We start from the raw sequence: 27,514 nt of genomic DNA, 5'->3' as shown, positions 1-27,514 counted from the left end.
GCAAACAGCTTTGTACATAAAACTTTGTCTATATTTGGGTTATTTTCTAGGGACAGATGACCAAGAATGGGATCACTAGGCCAGGAAGTCTGAACATTTTTTGGGGGCTCTTGATACGTTATTGCCAGACTGTTTTCAGAAATGATTGTGGGGCACCTGGCTGGCTCAGTCAGTGGAGCGTGTGACTCTTGATCTCGGGGCTGTGGGTTCGAGCTCCACATTGGGTGGAGAGATTACTTAAAAATAAAATCTTGAAGAAAAAAAAATGTTTGTTCCAGTTTACACTCCCACCAATAATGCCTAGCAGTGCCAGTTTCATCTTACCCTCACCAGCATTGGGTATTATCATTTTCTTCTTTCTTTTTGCTGTTTTAAGAAGTGAAGCTTGTTTAATTTTCACTGCCAGCGAAGCAGAGCCGTTTTCTGTGTTGGTTAGCCGCTAACATCCTTTTTGGTCTGCTCGTCTTTACGGAGCACACACAGCCCCTTCTCAGCTCACTTAGGAAGATAGGGTTTAGATACAGGAAATAGGGAACAGAGCGACACCGGTGGACAGTATGGTGCCAGGGTGAGGGAGAGGACTTTCCTCTATCCAGGCCATGATCCTTTCAGTTCCTTCCATCTAGAGCATTCATTCATTCATTCATATAGTCATTCATTCATACATTTATCAGGTACTGTGCAGGGCTTAAAAGACAAATTACTCAGCCATGACTCTGCCCTGACAGAGAGCATGCCTGACAGCAGAGATGGGCAAGAAAACAGACAGAAAATAAGGGGATATGTGCTCTGATGATGGACGTGCAGGGCACAAAGGGAACAGAGGAGAGGCACCCAACACAGCCTAAGGGGGTGGGGGTGGGGCAGTCCTGGAGGGCTTTCAGGAGGAAGTGGTCCATAAGCTGGCGCTTGAAGATAATTTGGAGGTAGTCAGTGAAGCGGGGAGGACAGAGGGTTCCAGGGAGAGGAGGCAGCCTGACTGAAGGTTAGGAAATAAAAAGGAAGTGAAACCCTGGGGGAGCTCTCTGGCTGGCTGGGCAGAGTGTAAGGCAGGAACAATCGCTGAGGCCAAAGAGGTCAGCGGGGGCCGGATATGTAAGGCCCAAGGAGTCCAGACCTTGTCTGGAGGGAAGTAGGGAGCCATGGAAGGTTCTAAGGAGGTGAATATTGTGATCTGCTTTTGTATTTTAGAAATCTCACGGCAACTGCAGTAGGAGAATGGAATGGGGGCTGTAGGTAGAGGCGGGGAAACCAGGGAAGGGACTCTTGCAGTAGCCAACGGGGGCTTGGACCAGGGCAGAGAAGGTGCTGGAGAGGGTTCCCCACCCTCAAACAGCTCCAAAGTGCACAGTGAATGTCCCGTCTGCCAGGTAGCCCTTGCTGACATCCCCTGCCGCCTAGCCGGGTTGCACACACCTGGAGGACAGGGGGCCATGCGGGGCCTGGCAAGCCAGCAGTCAGGTGAGTGCCCACCATCAGCTGACCCCGGCCTCCCCCTGCGCCTCCATGCCTCCGAGACCCTCCATCTGCTTCCCCTCCGCCCTTGGGCTCCCAACAATTTTCTGTCTTTTCTTTGAGAATAAATTTATTGTTTTCATTATAAAGGCAACTGAACGGCATTACAGAGAATCGAAATCAGAGAAACAAAGACAAAAACCAGATCGGTTCCAGCCACCTCTCCCAGCCCTCCCTCTGGGTGTGGTTCCCTGCAGCTTGCTTTTTCTGACGCAGGTTTTTATTTTTGCCTCCTTGTAATCATAGTGTCCGGACAGTTTTGGGTCCTGCTCTCTCCCATTTGCTTCGTTAGGAGCTCATTTCTCTGCGGCCACGGGGTCTGGGCAAATCTCAGTTTTTAATGGCTGTGGGATGGTCTAGGGATGGGGGTGGGACAGAGTTGCCGAACCGCACCCTGCTGTCCTGCGGTGGGCAAGGCTAGTCACATGCCGCCCTGGGCTGCCTGTCGTCTTTGTGTCGGTTTGTCTATACCTAGACCTCCCCAGGTGCCAGGGCCTCCCACCTTCCTCGGTGGCCCTTTGTGGAGCTTACAAGGCTGGCCTCAGGGGCCATCGTCCTGGGAAAGGGTCATGGGCAGATCTGGATTCAAATCTAGACTTGGCTCTGGGACCTCAGGCACGTCACTTAACCTCTCTGGACCTCAGTCTCCTCATGTGTTTCATGGGTCTATTGCAACAGTAAAATAACGGCTGTAAAAATCCCGACACAGTTCCTGGCCCATTGTAAGTGCTCAAGAAAAGGTAGTGGATATTATTGTATTTTTTCATTCTACGGAGAGTTTCTGAGACCATGTTGGGCTAGGTGCTGGAATGGCAAAGGTGAACGGGTGAATGAGCACTAGTTTTAACTGTGAGGAGCTCACAGTCTGGCGGGGAAGTCACCCAGGGAAACAGATAGCCACACCAGGGTGTGATCGGCCCTGTAGTGCTGGACCAGATCTGGGTGGCATCCAACTCCATTACTTGCTAGCTGTGTGACTTTGGGTAAGTTGGTCAACCTCTCTGAGCTGTAGTTTCCTCTTCTGTTAATTGCACATCTCACAGGGGCATCGGGAAGACTCAGTGACATGATGCATATGACATACTCACCACAGTGCCTGGCACGTAGTAGGTGTTGAAATCAATGGTAGCTGCCATTTTATTGTTATTGTTATTGTTATTGTTATTCCCATATACAAGGTGCTGTTGGGAACACAGAGGAAGTGACTGACTGGGGGTTCAGGGAAAGCTCCGTAGAAGAGGGAACACTTGAGCTGGGTCTTGAAGGATGAGTAGAAGTTCACCAAGTGGGAAAGGACACTCTAGGTAAGGAGCCTGTGATTCCAGGTTGAAATCTGTCAATGAGGGGTTTGTTCTTTGGGGGGGATTAAGGCATTGTGTTCATCCCAACTTTCTTGCGTGCCCTCACTGCTTCCCTCTGGGTCTGTCCCGGAGGCCATGTGCACTCACCCTCCTGCGACAGCGCCCACCTGTGACTCCATGTCCTGGTGGCTGTGGGTTCCTGCTCTGTGTCCCCATCTGTCCATGTTTGGGACCACAGGTCTGTGTCTGTCATGTGTGTCCGAGTGTGGTGCTGTCTGCATGTTCCTGTGACCGTGTTTGTCTGCGTGGGGATCCTGAGGTCCTCCTGGGCCACATGGTGGTGGTGGGGGGGCGGTGAGCTGCATGTTTCCTTGGCCTCCAGCTCCAACAGGATAGCCAGGCCTCCTTGGTCACTCTCCTCCGTGTCCCAGCTCAGCGCCTCCCTGCCTCTCCCCTCCATCCCATTCTCCAGGGGCCTCCTAATGGGTGTCCTCCCACCTCCTCTCCTGGCCTTTCCGGTCCCGTCCACACTCAGCAGTTGGAGGGGTCTTTCTAAACCACAGATTCTGCCCCATCACCCGTTGCTTCAAGTCCAGACCCCAGGCTTAGGATTTCATCAGCTTTCTAGGTCAGACCCTGGCTGCTGGCTCCAGCCTCATGTCCCCTCTCCCAGTCCACACCAGAACGCTTAGCTCCTCGCACATGGTGTGTTGCTTCTCACCTCTGGGCCTTTGCTCAGGCTGCTGCTTCTGCCAGGAATGCTCCCCACTCCTTTGTTGCCTGGCTCACTCCCACTCATCCTTTAAGACCCAAAGCAGGTATGACATCTACTGGGAAGTCCTCCCTGATCCTTTTTTCCATCCTGGGTCAGGTCCCTGGCTCTGGGTTGCTCATCCCTTACTGGGGGTGGGGGGGGTGCGGGGGGGGGGGAAGGAGCAAGTGATTTGCCCCAGATCACACAGCTGGTGAGTTGGAGCCAAGATTTGAACCCAGGTGCATTGGGCTTTAAACAAAGCAGGCTGTTCCACGGTCCAGGTGAGGTGATCGTAGCTGGGACTCGTGGACAGGAGTGGGTGGATTTGAGGGAGAATTTGGAAACGCAGTCCTGGGGATGTGGCTGGTGGTGGATCAGAGCTGGGAGGGAAGGGTGGGGACGTGTTGGGGATCCATGTGTGTCTGTGGCAGAAGCGTCTGGGCAGAGGGGGATGCCCGCTCATAGTCAGGAATGGCTCCAGGGGGTGCACATCTTAGGGGAAGACCCAGTCCAGTTTAGGCTTGCTGAGTCTGAGCAGCCCACGAGACAGCAAAAGGGAGGTAGCTGGAAGGTGGGCCTGAGCTCCGGGGACAGGCCTGGTCTGGGGGTGGAGACTTGGGGCTTGGCCAGTATTTAAAGTCCTAGAGTGGATGGGCCACCCAGGGATGAGGTGGGTGGGGCAGAGGACCATGGTCCGTGGGTGGGAGCTCTGGGAGACATTGAGATAAGGAGCCCGGGGTCACGGGACAGAGCTTCACAGAGGGTCCAGGCAGCATGAGGCCAGGAAGGGTCAGGCTGGAAGGTCCTTGGTGGCATGTAGCAGGTCTCAGGCGAAAGTTCTTTTTTTGCAGAAGCTTGTAGGTCACATGGCTCCTTCCTCCACTTAGCTCGGAGCTCCTGGATGGCAGGGCTCCCCCATATGCCTCAGGTTCCCCAGCTCTGGGCCCAGTGTGGCCCAGAGGATGTATCCAGAACGACTGGATGGGCGGATGGTGGATGGGCCCGCTGTTTTCAGAAGCAGCGCTAGGTGTTTCGTTCTTCCATCTCTGCAACTTTCTTCACCTTGCAGAGCAAGAAAAACGAAATGGCGGTGTGCTCGCCCCGCTGTAAGGGTCAGGGCTGTGCGTCTCATGGCTCATAGCAGTCTCAGCTTCTCTCCGGGGCTTGAAGACGGGTTGGCACATCCTGCGCAACCAGCAGCATGTCTCTGCCTGTCCCCACAGGACCACGCAGCCGTAGCCCACCTGGCTCCTCCGCCCCTGCCCCCATCCCTGCCCGCAGACTGCTGCTCCCTCTGACCTCAGTCCCCTTGGCTCTGTAGCCTCCTGACGCCTTCTGCCCACCAGCATTCCGACCCAGCCCCTCAGCAGGCATTCAGCGCCCCCCTGCCTGGCTGGTCCCTCACTACCTCCCCTCTCGGGCTCTCTTTTTGGAGCCTGAAGGTGGCGGCTCAGGGACCCGAACCTGCCTCGTGCTTCCAGACATCCATGCCTCTGCTCAAGCCGTGGCCTTCTGCCATGTCCACCTGTCCTAAACACACACCTGCCCAGTCTCCTGCTTAAAACCCCTCCCTTAAGACAAGGTCTGAGCAGCTTAGCCCAGCCCTCCCCACTCTCCCCACTCACCTCTGGCGATGGCCCACCATGTCGTGCAGGTCCCAGGGTTGCACAGGGGCATTCCCACCCCCACAGGCTTGCTGGGAGGCTCCCCTGAGATAGTCCTGAAGTGTACCTAGCAGTGGGCCTGACACCCAGTAGGAGCTCAGCAAATGGTCATCCCCTGCCCGCCTTCCCCGCATTTGACACACAGTAGGTGTACGCCAGGGCCGGGGGCACAGACTGAATCATTACATTACTACGCCCAGCCAGAGAAGGACATGGAGAAATTAAGCAGAGACCGTGGGGATCAGATTAAGTGGCCCAGGGCAGACCCTTCCCTTCTGTGGGCCTGTTTGTCCAGCCAGGGCGAGGGGCCATCCCTGCCCTCCCAGGGGCCTGACAAGCAGCAGAGAGGATGCTCTATCCCAGCCATGGGACCCTAGGCCTGCCACCTTCTTCCCCATACCTCCCTGACCAAGGTGGGCCTTTGGGAAGCCTGAACTTGGCATTGAGCTGAAGAGGAGGAGGGGAGGGTAGCTCCCCGAGAACTCCGAGGAAGAGCTGGTGCAGTAGGCAGAGTCCTGGGCCAGGGCAGGAATGCGCAGAGCAGCCTGTTTCTCACCCCATTTCACAGATGAGGAGAACTGAGTCTCTGAGAGCCAATGCTCAACATTGCAGTGCGGTGCTCCCTTCGGTCTCCCCGTCCTTGTGGCCTGGAGCAAAGGGCTTCCCTCTGCAAAATGGGGATGAAACTGTTCCCTGCTTCCTGAGGAGAATGCCAGTGGGGACAGAAGAGCTTTGTAAACTGTCGAATTGTGTGTGGTTGTCTTGAATTCTGATTATCATTCCTTCATTTATTCATTCTGTCATGCAACTCATGTTGTTGGTCACCTCTGGGCCTGGCTGCTGGGGATACTGAGATGGGTAAGACAGGTATATCCAGTTCCTGGGTTCCCTTCACGCTTTCCCTGGTGGACAACAGCTGGGAGGGACAGACAGGTCCTGAGGCTGCTGGATGAGTGGGTGCCGGACCCCGGGGCTGTGCCCATTGTATCCTAAGACAGGGCATATTCACGAGCCTGCTGCAGTCAGGATGCCTTGTCTTTCCCCTGAACAGCTAAGGGACCGATCAGCTGGACTTTGGAGTCAGGCAGATTAGAGCGGGAATCTCAGCTCTGCTTACTTGCTGTGTGACCTTGACCAAGTCACTCCACCTCTCTGACCTTCAGTTTCAATTATAAAATGGGGATGATGAGAGAACCTGGCTTTGAGTGTCGGTGTGCCTGGCACAAGGTAGGCAGTTGGTAAATGGCAGCCTCCTTACTGTCATTATTGTGTTGAGGTCTTTCTGAGAAAGGGATCTGGAACAGTCAGGGAGAACTCCAGGCAGGAAGTGTTTCTTAGTGTCGGGCTGTGAGGGAAGGGCAGCCTGCTGTCTGTGGGTAGAGGGAGCACGCGAGCCCTTAGAGGGCAGGGGCTGTCCCAGCCACCCCAGAGGAGGCTACTCTGACCCTCAGCCTGGCCAGGCTCAGACCCCAAGTGGCCCCCAGGCTGGGAATGAAGGGCAAAGGTGGTTTCGTGTAGGGATCCAGCCCTTTGCATGTGGTTATTTGCTCAACCAAGTACTGGGGTTTGCAAAGCAAATTCCCCAGTGGAAATGGCTTGAGCAAATCTGATTTCTAGTTTGACTCTGGCACCCAGCCCTGTCATCTTGGACAGGTCCCTCCGCCTCTCTCCAAGCCTCAGTTTCTTCACCTATAAAATCGCATAATAATACCTCCTGTGCCTATTTCTCAAGTAAAGATTACAAGGATAATCTATATCAAAAGTCTTTATTAAGAGTGTTGAGATTAGATTGTATTGAGAGTTTTCTCCTAAAACCCTCTGCCTGCAGTTCCACTAGGGGCTCCTCGGGCTTCTCAGACCAGGAAAAGAGGTCGAAGACACTTCTCTTTGGCCTTGCCTGTCAAAATAAAACAGTTGCACTTAAGCAACAATACTAGTAGGTATTTAGTAATTTCTGTAAGAGAGAGATCAATAGAATTTTGATGGAGAGCAAGACTGTTCGGGATGGTCCCTGTAAGTCACTTCTTGACTTACTCTCTCGGGTTGCAGGAAGACTGGAACCCTCTAGAAGAGTAAAATAGCTCTGGAGGCCCATCCTTCACGCTGCCCTGTTGAATGGCCTTCTAATTGCACAGGCCTGCCATGGAACTTGCCAGAGATGAGGGCCACCAGTAGATTGTCGCATAATTCTAATGAAGAGCCCTAAACTGCCCTAGCCGCAGGCCTCCCCAAGTCCCTCCTTAAGCACAGTGTGCTGACACATCCTTGTAGGTAAAATGTTGCACGTGTCCATGCTTGTTTCTTGAAGACAACTTTCTAGAGGTACAATTTCTTGGGTCAAAGGGCAGTAATCATTTGGGTCTCTGTAAACCATTGTGCCAAATTACCCTTCAGAGTGGCCGTATCTGATGACCCATACTGCCCCCTTGTTCCGATGAAGATGTCTGCCCTCAAGGGGGCCGTGGTCAGAAGGGCAGGGATCAGGGTTGGGCAGTTGCCTCTGTTCTGTGGCCATTTACAAAGTTGCCCCAAGACTCTCCAGTGTGTCTCTGTCTGGCAGGAGTGGGGGTGGAGTGGGGGTGGGGGGCTTCTATGTGAAATCCATGGTCCATGGGGTGGGTTCTGCAGCCTTGGGCCCTTCTCGGGGATGGGGATTGGTCTGCCCGCATCAGGGTGATGGGGGGACTGAGTGCATAGCTAGCTGGTCTGTCTCTGACCTTTGCCCTCTGGGGCCCACGGAGGGAGACACTGAATTCCTGACTTTTCAGCCTGGAGGCGCGGTTGCCCGGGCCTGGGAGGGGGCCTGCTCTGCGGCAGGGTGAGGATCCCACGGGGGCGGGGGTCCCAGACACTGGGCCAGACTTGAGTGAGCATGGCTGATGGGAGCTCGCCCCAGGCGGCTGGGGAGGGTCCCTATGACAGTCGCTTTCTCCCCGCAGGATGGCCGAGCCTCGATTTAACAACCCCTACTTCTGGCCCCCTCCTCCCACCATGCCCAGCCAGGTAAGACCGAGCGTTGCCCTCCGGCCGCCCTCTCCGTCTTGGAGCTGCTCCGCTTTGCCCCGGGGCTTTGGCCCGGCCTGCAGGGCTCGGGGCTCCCGGCTTGCGGGGGACCGGCGGCCCGCGGAAGGGGCCGGACGCGGCCCCAGCCCCCTCAGTGCCTCTCCTCTCCCACCCGCAGCTGGACAACCTGGTCCTGATTAACAAGATCAAGGAGCAGCTGATGGCGGAGAAGATCCGGCCGCCCCACCTGCCGCCCACGTCGGCCTCGTCGCAGCAGCCGCTGCTGGTGCCGCCGGCGCCGGCCGAAAGCAGCCAGGCCGTCATGTCGCTGCCCAAGCTGCAGCAGGTGCCGGGGCTGCACCCGCAGGCAGTGCCGCAGCCCGACGTGGCGCTGCACGCGCGGCCGGCCACCAGCACCGTCACAGGTACGGCGGGCCGGGAGGGGGCGGGGCCGGCGAGGGCGGGGCGGGGCGAAGGGGGCGGGGTAAAGGGGGCTCGGTCCTGGGAGGACCCAGCCCCCTAAGTCGCCGGGACCTGGGCGGGGGCGCTGCCTGCTGGGAGAAGAGCCCTGACCAGACATGTTGGGGGTGAACGAAGGGGCCCCTATGCCGGGAGAGGTTGGCTGTTAACGACCGCAGTGGAGAGGGAGAGGGAACAGCATGTGCAAAGCGGGTCTGTGTGTAGAAAGCACGAGTAGGACGGTCCGCCCCGGGTGGGAGGGGCAAATGATGGTGATGATGGTGATGATGATGGTGATTACACTCATAATATGGCAGCTGGTTCCAGGTGAGCGCCTGTGTGTGGCCAGCAGTGTTCATTTATTACTCCCAGCAGCCCTGCGCGGTGGGCACTGCTAGTTATTAGGTTGAACAGTTGGCCGGTTTTGACTTAGGAAACAACAGTTTCGTGCTCACCCTGACGTCTCCATTTAACAGATGAGGAAACTGAGTCAGAGTTGCACAGGCAGTGTGGTTCCAGAGCCCGGGTGTTAATGACCCTTGGCTCTAGCTGGTCTCTAGAGAGGAAGCAGACCAGATGTGAAGGGCCCCTGTGGGCCAGGCTGTGCAGTTTGGACTTTACCCTCGGGCAGTGCGGAGCCATGGAAGATTTTTTTTTTCTAAAGACCTATTTATTTGACAGAGAGACACAGCGAGAGAGGGAACACAAGCAGGGGGAGTGGGAGAGGGAGAAGCAGGCTTCCCGCGGAGCAGGGAACCCGATGCGGGGCTCGATCCCAGGACCCTGGGATCATGACCTGAGCCGAAGGCAGACGCTTAACGACTGAACCACCCAGGCGCCCCGCCATGTTAGATTTTTACGTAGGGGAGGGGAATGCTCAGATTTGGGTTGCAAAGCTGGGTCTGGCTGGGAGGTCGGGACTGGCTTGCTGGGAGAGAGAAGGAGGCAGGGAGATCTGTAGGAGAGAGTGGTGGCCTGGATCAGGCAGTGGCCGTGGGGACTGAGAGAAGGGGACAGATCTGAGACTTGTTGAGGGGAATGGACAGGGCTTGGTGCTGGGCTGGCTGCAGGGGTGAAGAGGGAGAAGAACTGAGCGAACAGCCCAGGCGCTGCCATGGAAGTGTTATCATAGGAGGAAACGCAGGGTAGGGAAAGAGGTGAGCTCAGTCTTGGGTAGGTTGAGACTGGGGTGTCGGGGACATCCTGAGGTGGTGTCATGTGGCCGGGGCTGCCTGGTGTCTACCTCAGAACCTGGTGGGCAGGCTCTCTCTGGAGGCCACTGCAGCCAGGCCTTTGTTCCTCCCCTGGCTCACCCCTGCCTCCAGCTGGGCGCCTCTGCCTCTCTCCTCATTCCCCCATTTTCTCAGAGACGCCCAGGAATTATGGGACCCAGTGAGCCTCCGCAAGGCCCCAGCCCCACTCTGCACATCCCCCCTTATTATGATTTTATTAAATTTATTTTTTTCATTATAGAAGTAATATTAAAAAAGTAATATAAGCATATTAAGGGAAATTTGGAAAAAAGAGAAACTCAGGGAGAAAAACCCACTCATAATCCCCAGCTCCTAACCCAGCAGCTTAGGAGAACCTTTTGGTTCATTTCCTTCCTTTTCCATCTTTTTTGTTTATTTTTTAATATGCGTGTGTGTTTTGCTGAGCTTGTCGTGGGGCTGTACCCATGAATTCACCTCGCTTTTCCTACCCACCATTCTATCATAAGCATATTTAATGCTTTTTTTAATTATAAGGGTAATTCATAGTCCTTATAGAAAATGTAGAAATTGCAGACAAGTTGAAAAGTGAAAAAATTAGCCCTAGTCCTACAACTGTTAGCATTTTCATGTTTTCTCTTTAATTTATTTTGTTTTATCCTTTAATCACAGATATAAAAAAAATGGATGAACTCACCAGGTAAAAAATTCAAATAACATAGAAGCAGATAGACAAAAGTATGAAAATCTCCTTTTACCAGAAAATTCTTCGTCCCTAGAGCGTACCACAGTTTATACACAAATTTAATTGGGTGTATCTTCTCAGATCTATTTCTGTGCATTAACACACACACATCTGTATTGTCTATTACCTACACAGGAAGCTTAGATGTGTGGTTTTTTTTTTTAAATAGTTGGGTTCATACTGTCTACGATTTGCTTTTTCACCTGACGACAGCACATTTGGGGGTTCTCCACCACTGCACAGCATCTTTCTTGTTTTCGTGGCTGCTCAGTCCTTCATAGTGAGGATGGGCTACATCTCTTTACACAGCCCCTGCTGAGGACACATGGGTTGTGTCCGGTCTGGTCATATAGAAGGTCCTCATGTGCTCGTGTGCAAATATTTTTTTATGGACAATTTCTAGAAGTCACATTGCTTCGTCAGAAGTTTTGTATATTTGGGGCGCCTGGGTGGCTCAGATGGTTAAGCGTCTTCCTTTAGCTCAGGTCCTGATTCCAGGGTCCTGGGACTGAACCCCACATCGGGCTCCCAGCTCAGCAAGGAGTCTGCTTTCTCCTTCTGCCTCTCTCCCCTGCTCATGCTCTCTCTGTCTGTCTCTCAAATGAATAAATAAAATCATAAAGAAAAAGAAGTTATGTATATTTGACATATTAATGGCTTCTGCCAATCAGCCCTCCATTGAGGGTGAAAATGCATACTCCGACCAGCAGCGGCTGACACGAACACTTGTCCATCTCTGGAACTTACCTTTCTCAATGGATAGATTTTTGGTTTCTTTTTAAAAGAAGCATCCTTTTAGTAACATGAAAGATACCATTTTCATCTTTTTGTCTGCTTCACCTGATACTGTAAATGTTTCTAGTCCCCTCGTTTTTAAAAGAATGACTTTTATTACAACAGTTTATTTTTTTTCCTTTTCCCTTTTTTTTTTAAGATTTTATTTATTTATTTGACAGAGAGAGACACAGCGAGAGAGGGAACACAAGCAGGGGGAGTGGGAGAGGGAGAAGCAGGCTTCCCGCTGAGCAGGGAGCCCGACGTGGGGCTTGATCACGGGACCCTGAGACCATGACCTGAGCCGAAGGCAGACGCTTAACCGACTGAGCCACCCAGGCGCCCCTCCTTTTCCCTTTTTTAAAAGCTTTTATTTTTTTTTAAGTAATCTCAACACCCAAGTGGGGCTAGAACCCACCACCCTGAGATCAAGAGTCAAACACTTGACTGAGTCAAACCTCTGACTGAGCCAGCCAGGCGCCCCTGTATTACAGAAGTTTTTTAAAAAGTTCATTGTCAAAGAATCAAAGTACAGTTAGGCCAAAATACTTAAAAAAAAATTACTCCCAGTTGTGCTATCCACATCACTTTTGGTACATCTCCTTCTCCTACTTACTTTTTCTGTGCATACATATGCTGGTTTTGTTTGTTTGTTTCGTGTGTGTGTGTTTTGTTTTACAAACATAATTTTTTATTTTTTTATTTATTTATTATTATTATTATTTTTTAAAGATTTTATTTATTTATTTGAGAGAGAGAGAATGAGAGACAGAGAGCATGAGAGGGAGGAGGGTCAGAGGGAGAAGCAGACTCCCTGCTGAGCAGGGAGCCCGATGCGGGACTCGATCCTGGGACTCCAGGATCGTGACCTGAGCCGAAGGCAGTCGCTTAACCAACTGAGCCACCCAGGCGCCCCAAACATAATTTTTTAATGGGCAGTTAATGTTCAGTGGAGAAGACTGATCACAACATATCGACCCCTTCCCTAATGTTGCATATTTCAGTTCCTCTAATTTTTTGCTATTGCAAATAACACAGTAGTGAACATCTTTGTGCTTTTTTCCTGTGGTTTAAAGTATTTCCAAAGTGCCTCTGTCACCAACCCAATTTAGTCCTTCCGTGTGTCAGGCCTCTTACACATACACGGACTCTCATGTAGTCACCCCTGGGTAATTTATGAAGGGAAGAGGAGGCTTGGAAAGGCCTCTGCAGCTGCCCCCCCCGCCCTGTGTCTTCTGCAGGTCTGGGGCTCTCCTCCCGGACCCCGGCTGTGAGCACGTCCGAGTCGAGCGCGGGCACGGGTACCAGCACGCCGTCCACACCCACCACCACCAGCCAGAGCCGCCTCATCGCCTCGTCCCCCACCCTCATCTCAGGGATCACCAGCCCCCCCCTCCTGGACTCCATCAAGACAATCCAGGGCCACGGCCTGCTTGGCCCCCCCAAGTCCGAGCGCGGCCGCAAAAAGATCAAGGCGGAGAACCCAGGGGGGCCACCTGTCCTCGTAGTCCCCTACCCCATCCTGGCCTCGGGCGAGACTGCCAAGGAGGGCAAGACATACAGGTGGGGGTCTTGGCGGAAAGGGGGTCCACAAGGGCTTGGGCCAGAGCCGCACCAAGGGCTGCCCTAGGATCCCAACAGCTGGGGCTGGAAAGAGGGGCCCCAGGGGCTCAGGGTGGGTGCCAGGTCCCGAGGAGTGGGGTTCTCCTGACAAGCCCCACCCGCAGCCCCTTTGCAGGTGGGCTAGGGCTGTCCTCCCATGCTTATGCAGGGCTGCTGGGGGCCCAGCTCACCATAGCCTGGAGCCGTGGGAGTCCTTTCCTCCTCCCTTCAAGCAGTATTCTCAGCCCTCAAGTTTGGATCATCTAGAGAGTGCTCAGAAAATGCCAATCCCAGGACCGTACCTCCAGAAATTCTGATTTACTTTATTAGGCGGGGGACATGCAGAGGGCCAGTCATCCCTTTTTGAAAGCTCCCCAGATGCTTCTGACGTATAGCTGGGAGGAGAACTTCTTATTCCGAGTGTTGTGGGCTGTGGCCCTGGGCACACGTCCCCAGGATTGCCAGGCCCCTCTCCCCTGGGAAGTGTAAAGCGCTCCCCTGCTTCTGTGAATGGAGACCCCGGTGGAAGAGCCTTGGCCTCCAGATTGGAGGGTGTCAGGCTGGGAGCCTGCCCACCGGCCTTCCCCGGTGGGCCTGTGCCCCTGGGGCTCCTCACAAGAAAGCTCTATGCTGGGCGCAGGGTCTGTGTGGTGCGGGAGGTCCCCTGCGCTTCCGGGCAGAGGGTGGGGGTCTTCCCAGGTGTGAACGTGCCTCATGCCCCACAGGTGTAAGGTGTGCCCGCTGACCTTTTTCACCAAGTCTGAGATGCAGATCCACTCCAAGTCCCACACCGAGGCCAAGCCCCACAAGTGCCCGCACTGCTCCAAGTCCTTTGCCAACGCCTCCTACCTGGCCCAGCACCTGCGCATCCACCTGGGCGTCAAGCCCTACCACTGCTCCTACTGTGATAAGTCCTTCCGACAGCTCTCCCACCTCCAGCAGCACACCAGGTGAGTGGCCTGCCTGGGGCTGCCCCCCGGCAGCTGGTCTCAGCTTGGCACCTGCACCGGCGCATGGACCTGGTATGAGCAGGTGCCCGCTGCCCTGACGGTCAAGACCAAACTCCTTTACTTGGCATTTGAGGCCTTTGATGGTGTGACCTTTGTAGACCTCACAGGCCTCTGCTGTCACTACCGTGCCGCCCTTCCCACCGTTTCTCATCTGCCGTATCCTTTACCTGAAACACCCTCTCCCTTCTTTATCCTGTTTCTCTGGCCCTCTCTTAGCCATCTCTCCTTTTAGCTTCCTCCGGGAAGTCCTCCTGGGGCTCCACCAGGCCCCGTGCATGCCCATCAGAGCAATGGCAGGCTGTCTTGTATGTGTCACATTCTTTGTCCACCACCCCAGATATATTGGGGGCTCTTGAAGGCAAGGGCTTGGTCCCCTCCATACCCATATCCCCAGCGTGTGGCACGTAATAAGCATCTGGGCATTTGTGGAATATTTGTGGAATAAGTCGAACTATCTTTTATAGGGCATACGATTCACCATTTAACAAATATTTACAGAGCCTCTGGTCTAAGACAGGCATGGTTCTAGGTGCTGGGAACACAGCAGGTGAACAAAACAGACAAAAATCCCTGTCCTCATAGGCATATGATCTAGTGGAGTGTGTGAAAGATTCAGAAATATAAATGCATTAAGGAAAGACAGGTTTTTGCAAGGGAGTACAGACATCAGAAAGGCTGACTCGCCACTGCAAATAAAAATACCATAGGTATTTAAAGAAACAAACCAAAGGTTACCAAGATTGCAGTTCATCTCTTCAGAGAGAAACACAGCAGTTTTCCCCCCACCGACAATCATGTCTGTGAGCGCTGCTATGTGTTGGCATATCAGCTTTGTGAAGGTCAGGGATACCGTTGTTTTTGCCGTGGAGCTTGTAACTTGCCAGAAGCGATCAAGTTTTCTCTCTTTGGGGGACTGATGTGAGACAGACCCTAGTTTTTCCTTTTAGGGTTTTTTAAAATTGTTGTTACTGTTGTGATTTATTCGGATATGTCCATTGTCTTGGTAGGCTTTATCACGGGGCGCGGAATGCCTTGTTTGTCTAGTTCTTGGACTCGGAGGCAGAATGCGCAGGTTTGATCGTAAGAGAGCAATGGCAGAGTGCGAGCAGGACAGGGCCTCTGTCCGTTCCCTCGGTCCTGTGCCTCCTGAGGCATAAGGATCGGACCATAGCATTTTGTTCCAGCAATTTTCTGATGTTTGTCATTGCTTTGATTTCTTTTTTTTTTTTTTTAAGTTTGGCCAGCTTTCTGGACACAGGCCTATGTAACGAGGTGATGATTAATAAACAAAGTCTTCCTGGTTGTATGGCTATTAAAATCAGAGCACATGATGCTAAGGCTTCAGAGCTAACTTCTATCAGGAGACTTCGTGGAACCCCTGGGTCATCATTTTAATCTGTGTGTGTGAAAAAATTTCTTAGGGTATTATCTAAGACCAGAAACCTCGAACCATGCAGGTCAGCCTTGTCAGGTGGTACCTACATAGCCTGTAATGGGAAGGGTGCCTTCTTTTTGCAGAATCCCGATTTGTCAGTGTTTCAGACTGGCAGGAGTAACGTTTTCTGTAACCTTAAAGGCTGGGAATCCACAAGCCAGGGAGCAGATCCTGCGCAGCTTCCCACGGAGGCCACATCCCACGTGGGAAGGATGGTCCGTGTGTTTCACTGTCAGGCTTGTCATGCCTAATTAAATGAAATTTGTCTTTTAAATGTGACATTTCTGGCATGGTCATGGTTACAAATTTGATTTACCCAATTATACCCTGTTGGGAAGGAGGACAGATTCTTACTGACCCTATTTACCAACCTAACGGCCATAAGAGAAGATGACCCCAGGGAAGGCACTGTGAATATTTGTCGGCAATTGTTCTGAGCAGTTTTGTAGGCGGGGCCAGTAACATACTGTTTTCAACAGAACTGTTATTTTATTATTTTTTTTAAGATGTATTTATTTTAGAGAGAGGGAGAGAGTGGGGAGCAGGTGGGGGAGGGAGGGGCAGAGGGAGAGAGAGAGCATCCTCAAGCAGAGAAGCAGACTCGTCGCTGAGCGCACAGCCTGACTCGGGGCCCACGACCCCAAGGTCATGACCTGAGCCGAAATCAAGAGTCGGACGTTCAACCGACTGAGCCACCCAGGTGCCCCAATAGAACTATTATTTTAAAATTTCCTTGATAATTCCTGAGTTTATATCTATGTTAAATTTTTATAGTTTCCCTCCTCCCCCAGAATTCTGAAGGATTAGTTGGAAAGGCACCATTTAAGGAATATTTTATTCCTGGTTCAAATATAGCCTCCTAAATTGAGGATTAGAGGTGTAGATCAAAGAAGAAAAGGGTCTTCTCATATCCCCTTTAGGAAATAGAAATGAACCCCACTTAAATCACTTTCATTCGGTTCGAGGTCCTAATACCTGTTCTGCTGACCTTGGGTAGTTCGTCCGGTCTGCCAAGTTGGCTGCTTCTGGACTGCAGACTCTCGGATCCTGCCTTGGCCTCAGGCAGTGTCTGGTCAAGGTGATGGAATCAGGGTGGAGGCCGCGTGCATTCATCTATTCCTTGGAGTCTGGAGAGCCAAGTGCACGTGTTACAGTCCTCTACTGAGGCCATAATCTCTTGATGTCTTCTTTGGAAGACTGGACTTCTGACCTGAAGCAGAGGCCTTTAGGCAGGTGGGACAGGGAAGTGTTGGTAAGCCTGAATGACTGGTCCATTTATCATAACAATAAACATTTACTGTAACAATCAACAATGTCAGAATGGAGGGGAATGGAGTCTTCTATTAAGATAGAATGCATGATCAATTTTACAGATTAAGAATGTATTTTAGGCAGCAAGGGCATTGACCCATCTTCGGGCTCTTTATCTCCTAAAGCACATGTTAGGACTGTCACTAATTGATAAGTATAGTTAAATGTAGAAAAAACTTCTTTAAGGACATTTCTTTTGATTTTTATTGTACCTGAAAATAAATTACTGGTTTTTTGTCTCCATTTAAAAAAAGTGCACAAATTGGGACGCCTGGGTGGCTCAGTCTTTTAAGTGTCTGCCTTCCGCTCAGGTCATGATCCAAGGGTCCTGGGATTGAGTCCCGCATCAGGTTCCTTGCTCAGTGGGGAGCCTGCTTCTCCCTCTTCTTCTGTCCCTCCCCCCTGCTTGTGCTCTCTCTCTCTCTGACAAATAAATGAAATATTTTTTTAACAAAGTACACAAATATATATATTTATATTATATAGCATATATAATTCTATATGATAAACTGTATATTTGTATAAATTACATATAATCATATATATAAAATAAATATAACTATATAAGACATTTTCTGTATATATATGTACACATAAAATATAAAATTAATACAGGGAGATCGAGCGTCTCTTCTTTTTTTTTTTTTTTAAAGAGAGGGAGGGCGGGAGAGGGGCAGAGGGAGAGGAAGAGAGAAAATCCCAAACAGACTCCGCACCCAGCACGGAGCCTGACACGAGGCCTGACACGGGGCTCGATCTCACAACCTTGAGATCATGACCTGAGCCAAAGTCAAGAGTTGGACGCTTAACTGACTAAGCTACCCAGGCGCTCCTGAGTGTCTCTTCTTTTGATTTGCCAATGTTCTTACACTTGCATCTTCATAGAACAGCTCTCGCTCTAATGTTTGCTAATTAGAAATATAGAAAATACAAAAGGCTCGATCATTTGGAGCACCACTCTTCTTATAAAGCAAAGAAGGAAATCTTTGGTGTTGCCTGGTGGCCGTCTAGAAAGGTCAAGAGCGTTTGGGTGTAAAAGATACTTTGATAACTTTATTCTGATGTGGGGCCTGGATTTGAGAAGGCTAAGGGCACTAAGTGGACAGCCTAGGCAAGGTCTGAACATCGGTCTAATAGAAAATAAACACCGTAGCAAGTAGTGATAAGTATGAAGAATCATAGTTTTGGGGTGCCTGGATGGCTCAGTCGGTTAAGCGTCTGCTTTTGGCTCAGGTCATGATCTCAGGGTCCTGGGATCGAGCCCTGTGTTGGGTTCCCTGCTCACTGGGGAGCCTGCTTCTCCCTCTCCCTCTGCCCCTCCCTCTGCTTGTGCTCTCTCTTGTGCTCTCTCTCTCATGAATAAATAAAATCTTAAGAAAAAAGAATCCCTAGCTTTTTTCAGAAGTAAACTTTTGTTTTAAAATATTAATCAAGACCATGACCAAAACAGCAACAAAAAATTAACCGGCCCGTGAAGGAGGGTATTTCCTGATCCAGGGATTGCTCTCTATTCCTGAGGACACACATTTTTTTCCTCTTGAGTGATTTGAGTGCATAATGGTGGGAAACGAAACAAGCAACGTAAGAGGGTCCTGTTAACATTAGAGACAAATTATTAGTCAATAGACAGTGGCACCTATAATTAAACCAATGTATCCTAACCCAGTGACAAATAGGTGGGTGTCCCACATGCCCAGAAGTCCTAGAATCTGTTAGACAAACAAACAAAAAAAGCCAAACGCAAAGAAGCAACCAGATTCCAGGTTCCTTGTTTTCTCCCATTCCACGGAGACTCCTTCCTGCTTTTTGCTCCTTCACGGAGAACCAGTCAGGGCATCTAATCAAATCTGTCATTCAAGGGTGACTGCCAGTAATGACTGGAATAAAAGATCATGTCCAAGGCTGACCCAGCCCTGGTCACGTAATAGAAATGGACTTAGAAACAGGTTGAGCAAGATTACTCTGATTGTTGAGAAAGATGGGAGCATTTTGGGGGTAATGTGGTTCCTGGGAGCTGGAGCATTCTGGTGGGACCTCCTTCTGTGAAGGGAAGACACAGCAAGTAAAGAACAGCAGGAGCCTGATGTGGGGCTCTATCCCAGGACCCTTCTCCTGCACCTTAGAGGGAGGAAGGGGCTGTGGCCGTGAGGCTGCGGGAGAAGCTCGGCTGGGCGGGGGTGCCTGGCACTGCAGAGCAAGTGTCTGGGGCCCCAGGTGGGGCTGGGGCCGTCCAGGGGCCCCGATTTCAGCTCGGCTTCCCTGTGCCGCAGCTCAGCTTCCCTGTGTTGCGTGGGGTCCATGGTGAGCTCCCCTTTACTGCACTTGCGGGAGCCAGGGCTGGGTGCTCCCCTACCGAGAAGATGCTCTGCAAGGACAGGACTCTGATGTGGGAATCGAGGGCCTCGTCCTGACTTGCAGGTCAGGGACCGAAGAGCTTTGGGGCTCAGTGTCACTGGGAGCATGCAGCCTGGCCCCCCCCCCGTTCACCCAGCTGGCACTCCCCGGTGCCCCTTTGGAGCCAGCCCAGTGCTGGGGGGCACACACAAGGGCGGATCAGTGGCCAGAGGTAGGCTCTGGCCCAGAGGCACCCCACTGTGACCTGGGAGGCTGGTGGGTGTGGAAACTTCCACGAAAGAGTGAAGTAGGTGGGGGAGGTGGGGGAGGACCATTGGGGTCGGGTGTTGAGGGGTCCGTAGCCCTCCCTAGAGATGGGGCAGCAGCATGAGCAAAGGCTCGGAGGCCTCCTGGGGGATGCATGCACATTGCGGGGAAGTTGGAAGGATGCCATGCTGGGGAGAGCAGTGGTGGAGGGGGAGGCTTTAGAAACCAAGGCCTTGAATGCCGGGGCACGGGGTTTGGAAAAGGGACAGACTATGGAGGTTGCCAGGCAGGGCCACGACAAGGTCGGATCCCCACACTGCTGCAGTGGCGGGTGGAGGCCAGGGAGGAGGCCAGGCAGCCATGACACTTGGACTGGAGGAGGCCGGAGGGCAGTTTCCCTTTCAAGAGGGCTTGGCTGGGTCCCTGAGGAAGAACCTAAAGTCCTTTGGAAGGTGCTCGGTCAGTCGGTCAATAAATGTTCGTGTGGCATGGATGGCATTGGTTATGTTGAGCACACCACTGTTGACAGTGACTGACCTGAGAGAAAGAACTCATTTTCCTTCATTCAGTCCATGACTCCCTATGTCCATGACCCGTCTTTGAGGCTGACAGCCAGAATTGTGCGGGTAGAATATGGGTTCTCAACACCAGGCCAGCCCAGCTCCACTTGGCAGGTCTCTGTGCAGCCTGTGGGCGGGGCTGGCCTTGCACCTGAGCCTGGGCCCTGTGCTTGCCCTCGGATCCCTGTCTCGTAGAGGAGACAGGAGGGGCAGCCTCCCCTGCCGAGGGTGCAGCGGGGGCACGGGCGTGGCGGGCAGGATCATCAGTCAGACGAGGTTGCCCGATGAGAAATGGATCTCCGACCAGGATGGAGGGTGCATAGGAGCGGCAAGGGGAGGCCAGAGCACATGGTGAAGGGCCTTGAGTGACACACTAAGGAATCTGGACCCTATCCGTGTTCATAGCGGGCAGCCAACGTCTTGTCGATGGCAGGGATGGTTCTTTATTCCAGCCTATCCGGCACGAGGCCTGCGGCGACAGGGACCTTTGTTTGATGAGCGGGTTGACGGGCAGAGCAGCCCAGTCAGCGAGGTGGCCTGGGGCATTAGGGGAAGGAACCGACACCGAGCGGCCAGGGCCAGGTTCTCCCTTCACCTGATGCTCGGCGGCAAAGGAGACAAACAAGGTTCAGGCCAGCCAACATTCCGCTGCCCACCTGCTCGGCAGAGAGGGTTTGCCAGACAGGTGACAGGAGACAAGTGCAGGCTGATAGTGGGAGGCTCGCATGGAGGATGGGGCTCCCACACGTGTGCCAGGCACCTCGTCTGGGCCCAGCTCCGTCCTCACCTGGCCTGTCAGACAAGCATGAGCAGCACCACAGACTTGAACAGAAAATACAGCCAGCAGCGTCACTCTGGAGTCAGCCTCCTGGGGAGGCTGGCCCTGACCACCCTGTTTAAAATTGCCACACACACACACACACACACACACGGGGCTTTCATGCTCCCCCCACCTTATTTATTTTCTTCTCACAGCACTTATTACATTCTACGTGGGATTTACTTACTTCGTTCATGTTTGTTGTTTGTTTCCATGAGGCAGTGGTTTTTGTCTGTTTTGTTCACTCCAAGTACCGAGCGTGGTGCCTGGCACATGGGTGCCCCACGTAATAAACATTGCAGGTGTTTCCTGAGCACTGACTTTGTGCCAACACTCAGCAAAGCCTCTGAGCATATTTTTATGCCCATTTTGCAGATGAGCAAACTGAGGCTCGGTGGTTTTTTTCCCCAAGGTCACCGAGCTAGTAGAAGGTGGAGCCAGGATGAGAACCCAGGAATGGGAGGGGGCAGAGGGGCTGAACTGCAGGGCCTCCCTGTCCTGTATTCTCTCAGTAGTTGGGGTGACCAGGTTACCATCCTAGACATGTCTCTGATGTGGGGACAGGGCAGGAGACAGAAACTGGGGGCCAATTAGAGAGAGAGGCTTCCTTCTGAGGGAAAGAGGCAAGGTGGACAGGGAAGTTCCTGGCAAAGTGGTGGATCTGTGTTCTTTTCAATGGTGGTCTGCGGGTGGGTTTTGAAGAAGAGAGGGACAGAAAGCAATCTGAGCAAGCCCCTGCTGTTTAGCTGGAGGTTTGGGCCGGGTCTCTGAGTGGATGCTGGTGGTGGGTTGGGTTCAGCAGGGACCTGTGGGGAGCAGGAGGACTCTGGTCACAGACTGGCAGACTGGGAGACCAGAGGAGGAAGGAGAAGAAGCAGCTCTTGCCAGGTGCTCTCTGGAGAGTGTGGGGAGTGGAGACTGGGAGGCTTGGGAGCTGGATATATGGTGCAGGCCATCCAAGGCCTTGGGGGCTGGAGCTGGCCGGGTTGTCTGTCAGGGACTCCACCTCACTGGGCTGCCCATTGCAGAATCCACACAGGCGACAGACCCTACAAGTGCCCACATCCTGGCTGCGAAAAGGCTTTCACTCAGCTCTCCAACCTCCAGGTGAGTGCCAGCCTGTCTCTTGCCTGCCTCTTGCCTGCCCCCCTGCAGAGGGAGCAGAAGGGGGTGGGGGTGGGGCTGGGGGAGCCCCATCTGGCTCCTCACTCCCTGCTGTGCTCCCCACAGTCTCACCAGCGCCAGCACAACAAGGACAAGCCCTACAAGTGTCCCAACTGCTACCGGGCCTACTCGGACTCTGCCTCCCTGCAGATCCACCTCTCGGCCCACGCCATCAAGCATGCCAAGGCCTACTGCTGCAGCATGTGCGGGCGGGCCTACACCTCGGTGAGTGCCTGGGGCCCCTGGGGTCCCTGGGGAGCCTCTTCCTCTCCCTGGGCCTCAGCCTTCTCCTCATCAGATCTGTATTGATTCTCCCCATTCTCCAGACAAGGAAACTGAGGCCCAGAGAGGGGAAGTGACCCCGCAAGATCACGATGAGTGGCTGGCCGGGCCAGTGCTTCAGCTTCCCAGATCTGTTTTTGGCTGCCCTGGGCGGAGTTCCCAGCCTCCTGGCGGCCTTTAGCCTGGCTTTCCCAGGCGTGGTTTCCTCCAGGCCCTGGAACACTCAAGGCAGTGGTGGGGGGCCAGGCACTCTGCTCTCCAGAGCCAGGGAGGGGAGGGGCCTCTCCACTGGGGAAGCTGCAACCCCCATCCTGGCCACAAGGGGGCACAGCGACTCGGCCCAGAGCTGCCTCACCTCAGGAAAGGCCTGACCAGTAAGTCGTCTCATCCAGCCCCGTCCTGGGTGGGAATTTTCCCGCAGCAGAATCCTTTCAGCACCCACAAGAGGGAGCCCGGCAAGTCACTTAGGTGTGTGTGTTCAGTTAATGAAATATCCTGGTTAACAGAGCCCCAGGTAAATCCCCCCCCTCAAAAAAAATCACTGAGCCTCAATTTCCCTATCTGTAAAACGGACGAGGTAACTGTTCTTACCTCACAGGGCTGTTGGCCGGCCCAGTCAGTGCCTAATAAATGTCCGCCAACACCATTGTTTATTCGCTCAGTGTTTACTGAACATTTGTGCCAGGCGCTTGGGCATCAGGATGAATCCAAGACACATTCTTTGCCCCCAGGGAGGTTGGAGTCTACTGCTGGAGACAGATATTAAACAAGTAACCACCAAATAAACATGGAATGACAAATTGTGGTAATTGCTCTAAGGAGGTTTGTCAGCCTTAGGGCATGGTAACATGTGGGCAGGGCACCTTCGCTGGGGGGCTGTCCCGGTGCCTTATAGGATGTTAGCAACGTCCTTGGCCTCTGCTCACTAGCAGCCCCCCCCCCCCCCAGCTCTGGCAACCCAAGATGTCTCCAGATGTTGCCAAATGTCCTGGGGCCAGGGTGGAGCTGCCTCTGACTGAGAACCACTGGGCTGAAGGACCATAGGTTGATAAAGCAGCGGGGAGGCTGGAATGGATTTGGGAAGGGGACGCAGGTCTGGGTAGGCTGATTGAGGGGGTAACAACATTTCAATGGAGCCTTGAAGGGTAAGGAGAGTGAGAACCTTCCAAGCAGGGGAACGGTGAGTGCAAACACCCTGAGGTGGAACAAACATGGCGCGGTCCAGGAACTGAAGGAAAATTAGGTCACACGGGGCTGTGAGGCCCTGTTAGGGAGTTTGGATATGTGCCAGGTGGAGTGGGAAGCCATTGGGGGGAAGCCATTGTCTGCGAGGGTATTTTGAAAGGTCACTGACTGGAGGGGGCACACGTTGGGTGGTCAGCGGTATGTCAGGTGCCAGCTGGGCCTACAGTTTGCTGGGTGCTGGGTTCGTCACACTGCTCCTTCCCTGGAGTTCGAAGGGCAGAGGAGAAGTGAAAGACAGAGGGCAGAACCTGCAGGGAATGGGTCCCAAGGGGCGAGGTGGGGCACCACAGAGACCTGGGAGCCCCACTTAGCTGGCTGACCTTTGGCTGGTGTTGGCCTCAAGTTCTTGACATCCGCCTCCTCACGCCTGCTCCTAGGGGAGGGGCCACCGGCATTTACTGGCTATAGTTCTAGATGGAGTCTGTCTGAACTGTGGGGGCAGGGAGTGTCCCTGCGGCCCCATCCTGAACGCGGCCTCAACTGGACTCTCTAGAACAAGAATAGTTACCTTTATTTTTAATTTATTTTTGTCTTTAATTAAAGTAAGTTGACGTATTTTTTTTTTTTTAAGTAGGCTCTGTGCCCAGTGTGGGGCTTGAGCTTACGACCCTGAGATCAAGAGTCACAGGCTCCACTGACTGAGCCAGCCAGGCCCCCCAACATACCTTTTATTTAAAAAACAAAAAACAAAAAACAAAAAACAGTTAAATGGATTGAATTTTAAACTACTTTGACCAACTGTAGAATAGTGAACCTTCATGTTCCCATTAGCCCCCAGAACCGTCAACCAATCTTGCCTCATCCATATCCCTATTTTTTGAAGTAAAATAAACATTATATTGTTTCATCTGAAAATGTTCACTGTGTCCCTAAACACAAGGACTCCTCTTTCTGAACATACCCACAATATCTTTACAGTTCACCGTAAGTCCTTGATATCATCAAATACCCAGTCAGCGTTCACGTTTTTGTCTCCGGAAGGCCAGAATTTTATTTACTTACAATTTGATTTTGTCATCGAGATCCAAATAAGATCCCCACGTTGCACCCAATCAATATATCTCTTAATCTGTTGATCCCCACCCTGTTCCCCCTCCTGGGCCTTTTTTTCCTTTGCAATGTAGTCACTGAAGAATAGTTTCCTAGTTTGGACGTTGCTGATGGCTTCCCTCGGGTGTTGTTTGATAGCATGTTGCCGCCACATTTGAGGGCATTCTGAGCAGAGTGACATTTGAGACTGGGGGACTATGTCCTGGGGGGCAAGTGGTGGCTCACCAGGTGCTCCACCTCCTCCCAGCTGAGTGTGGGGGCCTCCGGGCCTGCAGGTGAGCCTTTGGGTCACCTCACTCACCCAGTTGTGGGTGCCTCAGGTCAGACTTGGCACTCAAGGGATGAGCCGAGCATGCCCAGCTTCTGCTTCTGCAAGTCACCAGTCTGTCAGGTGCAGCTTCTTCCCAGGGAGGATCACGTTGGGGGTGGGGGGGTGGCTGCAGTGGCTGGGGCTCCCACCACCACCTGGAATGCAGTGTAGAGACCAGGGAAGGAGCAGTCCCCTCAACCCGTACCGTATGCTGGGAGCTCGGTCCACCATAGCAACCCTCTGAGGTTGTGCCTTCAAGAGGAGGAAACAGCCTTGGACATAGGAGATGACACGTCTGAGGTCCCACTGCTAGGAGATGGCAGAACCCAGCTCAGACCAAGGCCTCCTGCTTTTCCTTCGCTGGAGCACCATCCAGAAGGGGGCAGCCATGCTCGATCCCCAAGGCAGGCGGAGGTTCAGCCAGCATACCCGAGTACAGCCTGTTGGCCTGGCCCTAGAGAAGTCCAGGTGGGTACTGCTGAGGGACGAGCCCGCTGCCATCCAGTTCTCCAGCTAGCATGCTGTGGGCTCAGAGTGTGGGAAACCAACCAGCATCCACCCCCGGTGGCGATGCTGCATCGCTAGAACTACCGCCCCCTGCCCGTCTGATGCCCTAGAGCCGGGCCTGCTCACCATGAGCTGGCCCACCTACCAAGGAGCCCTCCAGTGGACACTTGTGGGAACTGCAGCCTCCCCTGCGTCTCTTGCCGATGGTTGGTTGGTTACATGTCCTGAATCTCACCCCTGCCCACAGGAGACCTACCTGATGAAGCACATGTCCAAACACACGGTGGTGGAGCACCTGGTGAGCCACCACTCGCCCCAGAGGACGGAGTCCCCCGGCATCCCGGTGCGAATTTCCCTCATCTGAGCCGACCCAAGGCGCCGCCCCACCCTGCCCACTGGCAGACACAGACCCAGGCAGCACCAGGCCCCAACTTCCTCCAGGGGCCCTCCAGGAACAGCCGAGCTCTCTCATGACCTTCCTGACCTTCCAGAAAGCCTGGGCTGCAGAAGCCCTGCCCGGTCCAGCTCTGGGGGCGGCCAGGCCAACTGCAAGATTCTGGACTGTTTTGGTGGCATCCAAAGACGATCTCAGAGCACTTTGAACCTCTCTGTTGGGTTTCTTTTTGTTCCCCACCCTCCACTTGCTTCACTGTTTTTTTGTTTTTTTTTTTTAAAGTTTGTTTTGGAAATAACAAAAAAGATATTTATTGGCCAAGAAGTTGGTGCTGCTAAGACCGAGAAATTAAAAGAATCGGACAGATGGACACAGAGAACCAGAGGGCAGCGTGGGACCTTCTCTTGCCACAGCCTCAGGTCTTGAGGGAAGGCTCAGGCCTGAGTTTCTGGACTGCAAAGGGGACCCCCAGGTGGGAGGGGAGAGGAGGCAGCTGGAGTGAGCCACTCACCCCTAGGTGCCCAGCTCACACCTCTCGAGCTACGCCCTGGGCATTACTGAGCAGAGGGATGCGGCAGCTCCCAAGGCTGCCCAGGCTTCAGGAGGCAAAATGAGAGAGGGGCCGGGAGATCCGCAGGACCAAAGGGTGCAGCGTTGGGCTGGGCTGGGCGCAGGCCCAGGGAAATGGGGTGAGGGTGGGCTGGGTAAGACCTGGCCCTCCACTGCCCTGAAGACCACCCCAGTCTACCTCGGTGCTGGCCAGGAAACCTATTGGCTACCTCTCCCACCATCCCAGACTGTGGGCAGGGGGGTGGGGAGGGAGTGGGCCTGGGCTTAGGACCACCCCCCTCCAGAATTTCCTCCAGATGGGGCAGTGCCCAGGGAGGGGTTATTTGTCTTCCCTGTCATGGAGGGGGAACTCCCAGTCCAGGCCCTAGGCCCCTCAGCAGGGAAGGGATCCTCGGGGAGGAGGGTCCCAGGAGCATACCCTGCCCTCAGCCCCCACATACACACCCCAATCTGAAAGCCATGCGTGTCCGTGTATATAGGAACTATGTACAGAGCCCGGAGAAGCCCCCCTTCATCCCCCGGGAAAAAAAAAAAAAAAAAAGAAAACTAGACAGAAACTCATCTATATATTCTGTATCTGGAGTTCCGTTTTGAATATTAACTGTGTTATTTTTATACACTTTTTAAGCCTTAACTCGCCATTGATTTACCAGTTTAACGTTTCCTGGGTTTTTTTTTTTTTCCCACGGGGTTCTCTGCCCCCACCCCCACCCCTTTGTTTGACTTGCGTCGTCTGATAACTCAGTATTGTAGCTTTTTGTCCGCATGTTACTACCCTGTAAATACGCTGTTATACATACTGTTAACACACCATTTGCTTTTTTCTATGGGACCTCCAGGCCACCATATTTAGAACTAGTTACCTTATTAAAAAAGAGAAAACAGTCTGTTGGCTCCTCGGTCTGCATCTTGGTGGCAGGGAGGTGAGGGCATGTGCCCCTCAGTGCTTCAGGAAACAAGTTTGCATTATATTTAAGAAAAGGGGTGGGGAGCAAAATAAAAATCGAACGTGGGGTAGACACTAAACGGAGCAAGAAACTAAGGAATTCCAAACGCTCTGCTCTCTGTATTTCTCTGTTGTGAAGAATAAACTGTACCCGCACCTGGGTGGCGGTGGTGTGTGACGTGCTCTGTGCGAGGGCGGGGCTGGGGGGCACCTTTCCATTGCTCCTCTCCCCTCCCCCGCCCCCCCAGACTTGGGGAAGAAGGGACATGGCCCCTTACTGT

At 53.0% G+C, this 27,514-nt stretch overlaps 1 protein-coding gene across 1 annotated transcript; it reads left to right on the top strand.

The window, feature by feature from the left end:
• Window positions 1–243: 243 nt before the first annotated feature.
• On the top strand, window positions 244–27,394 carry ZNF362 (zinc finger protein 362). The gene is made up of 8 exons (XM_032388462.1): window positions 244–2,819; window positions 8,174–8,237; window positions 8,416–8,662; window positions 12,668–12,989; window positions 13,754–13,978; window positions 21,794–21,872; window positions 21,996–22,154; window positions 25,571–27,394. Exons 1-8 carry the CDS (start codon window positions 2,782–2,784, stop codon window positions 25,685–25,687), a joined length of 1,251 nt encoding a protein of 416 aa, XP_032244353.1. The 5' UTR covers window positions 244–2,781; the 3' UTR covers window positions 25,688–27,394.
• Window positions 27,395–27,514: the final 120 nt, after the last annotated feature.

This window comes from Phoca vitulina, unplaced genomic scaffold (assembly GCF_004348235.1).
Source record: "Phoca vitulina isolate PV1807 unplaced genomic scaffold, GSC_HSeal_1.0 scaffold2, whole genome shotgun sequence".
In the NCBI taxonomy this organism is placed as follows: Eukaryota; Metazoa; Chordata; class Mammalia; order Carnivora; family Phocidae; genus Phoca; species Phoca vitulina.
Note: the sequence above shows the minus strand (reverse complement) of the source record. Positions and strands in the feature narration are given on the sequence as shown.

Coding starts and splice junctions, on each gene's coding strand:
- ZNF362 (XM_032388462.1), top strand. CDS start 2,782: ATGAGTAGAAGTTCACCAAGTGGGAAAGGACACTCTAG. Junction 12,990..13,753: donor AAGGAGGGCAAGACATACAG/GTGGGGGTCTTG, acceptor CATGCCCCACAG/GTGTAAGGTGTGCCCGCTGA. Junction 21,873..21,995: donor CTCAGCTCTCCAACCTCCAG/GTGAGTGCCAGC, acceptor TGCTCCCCACAG/TCTCACCAGCGCCAGCACAA.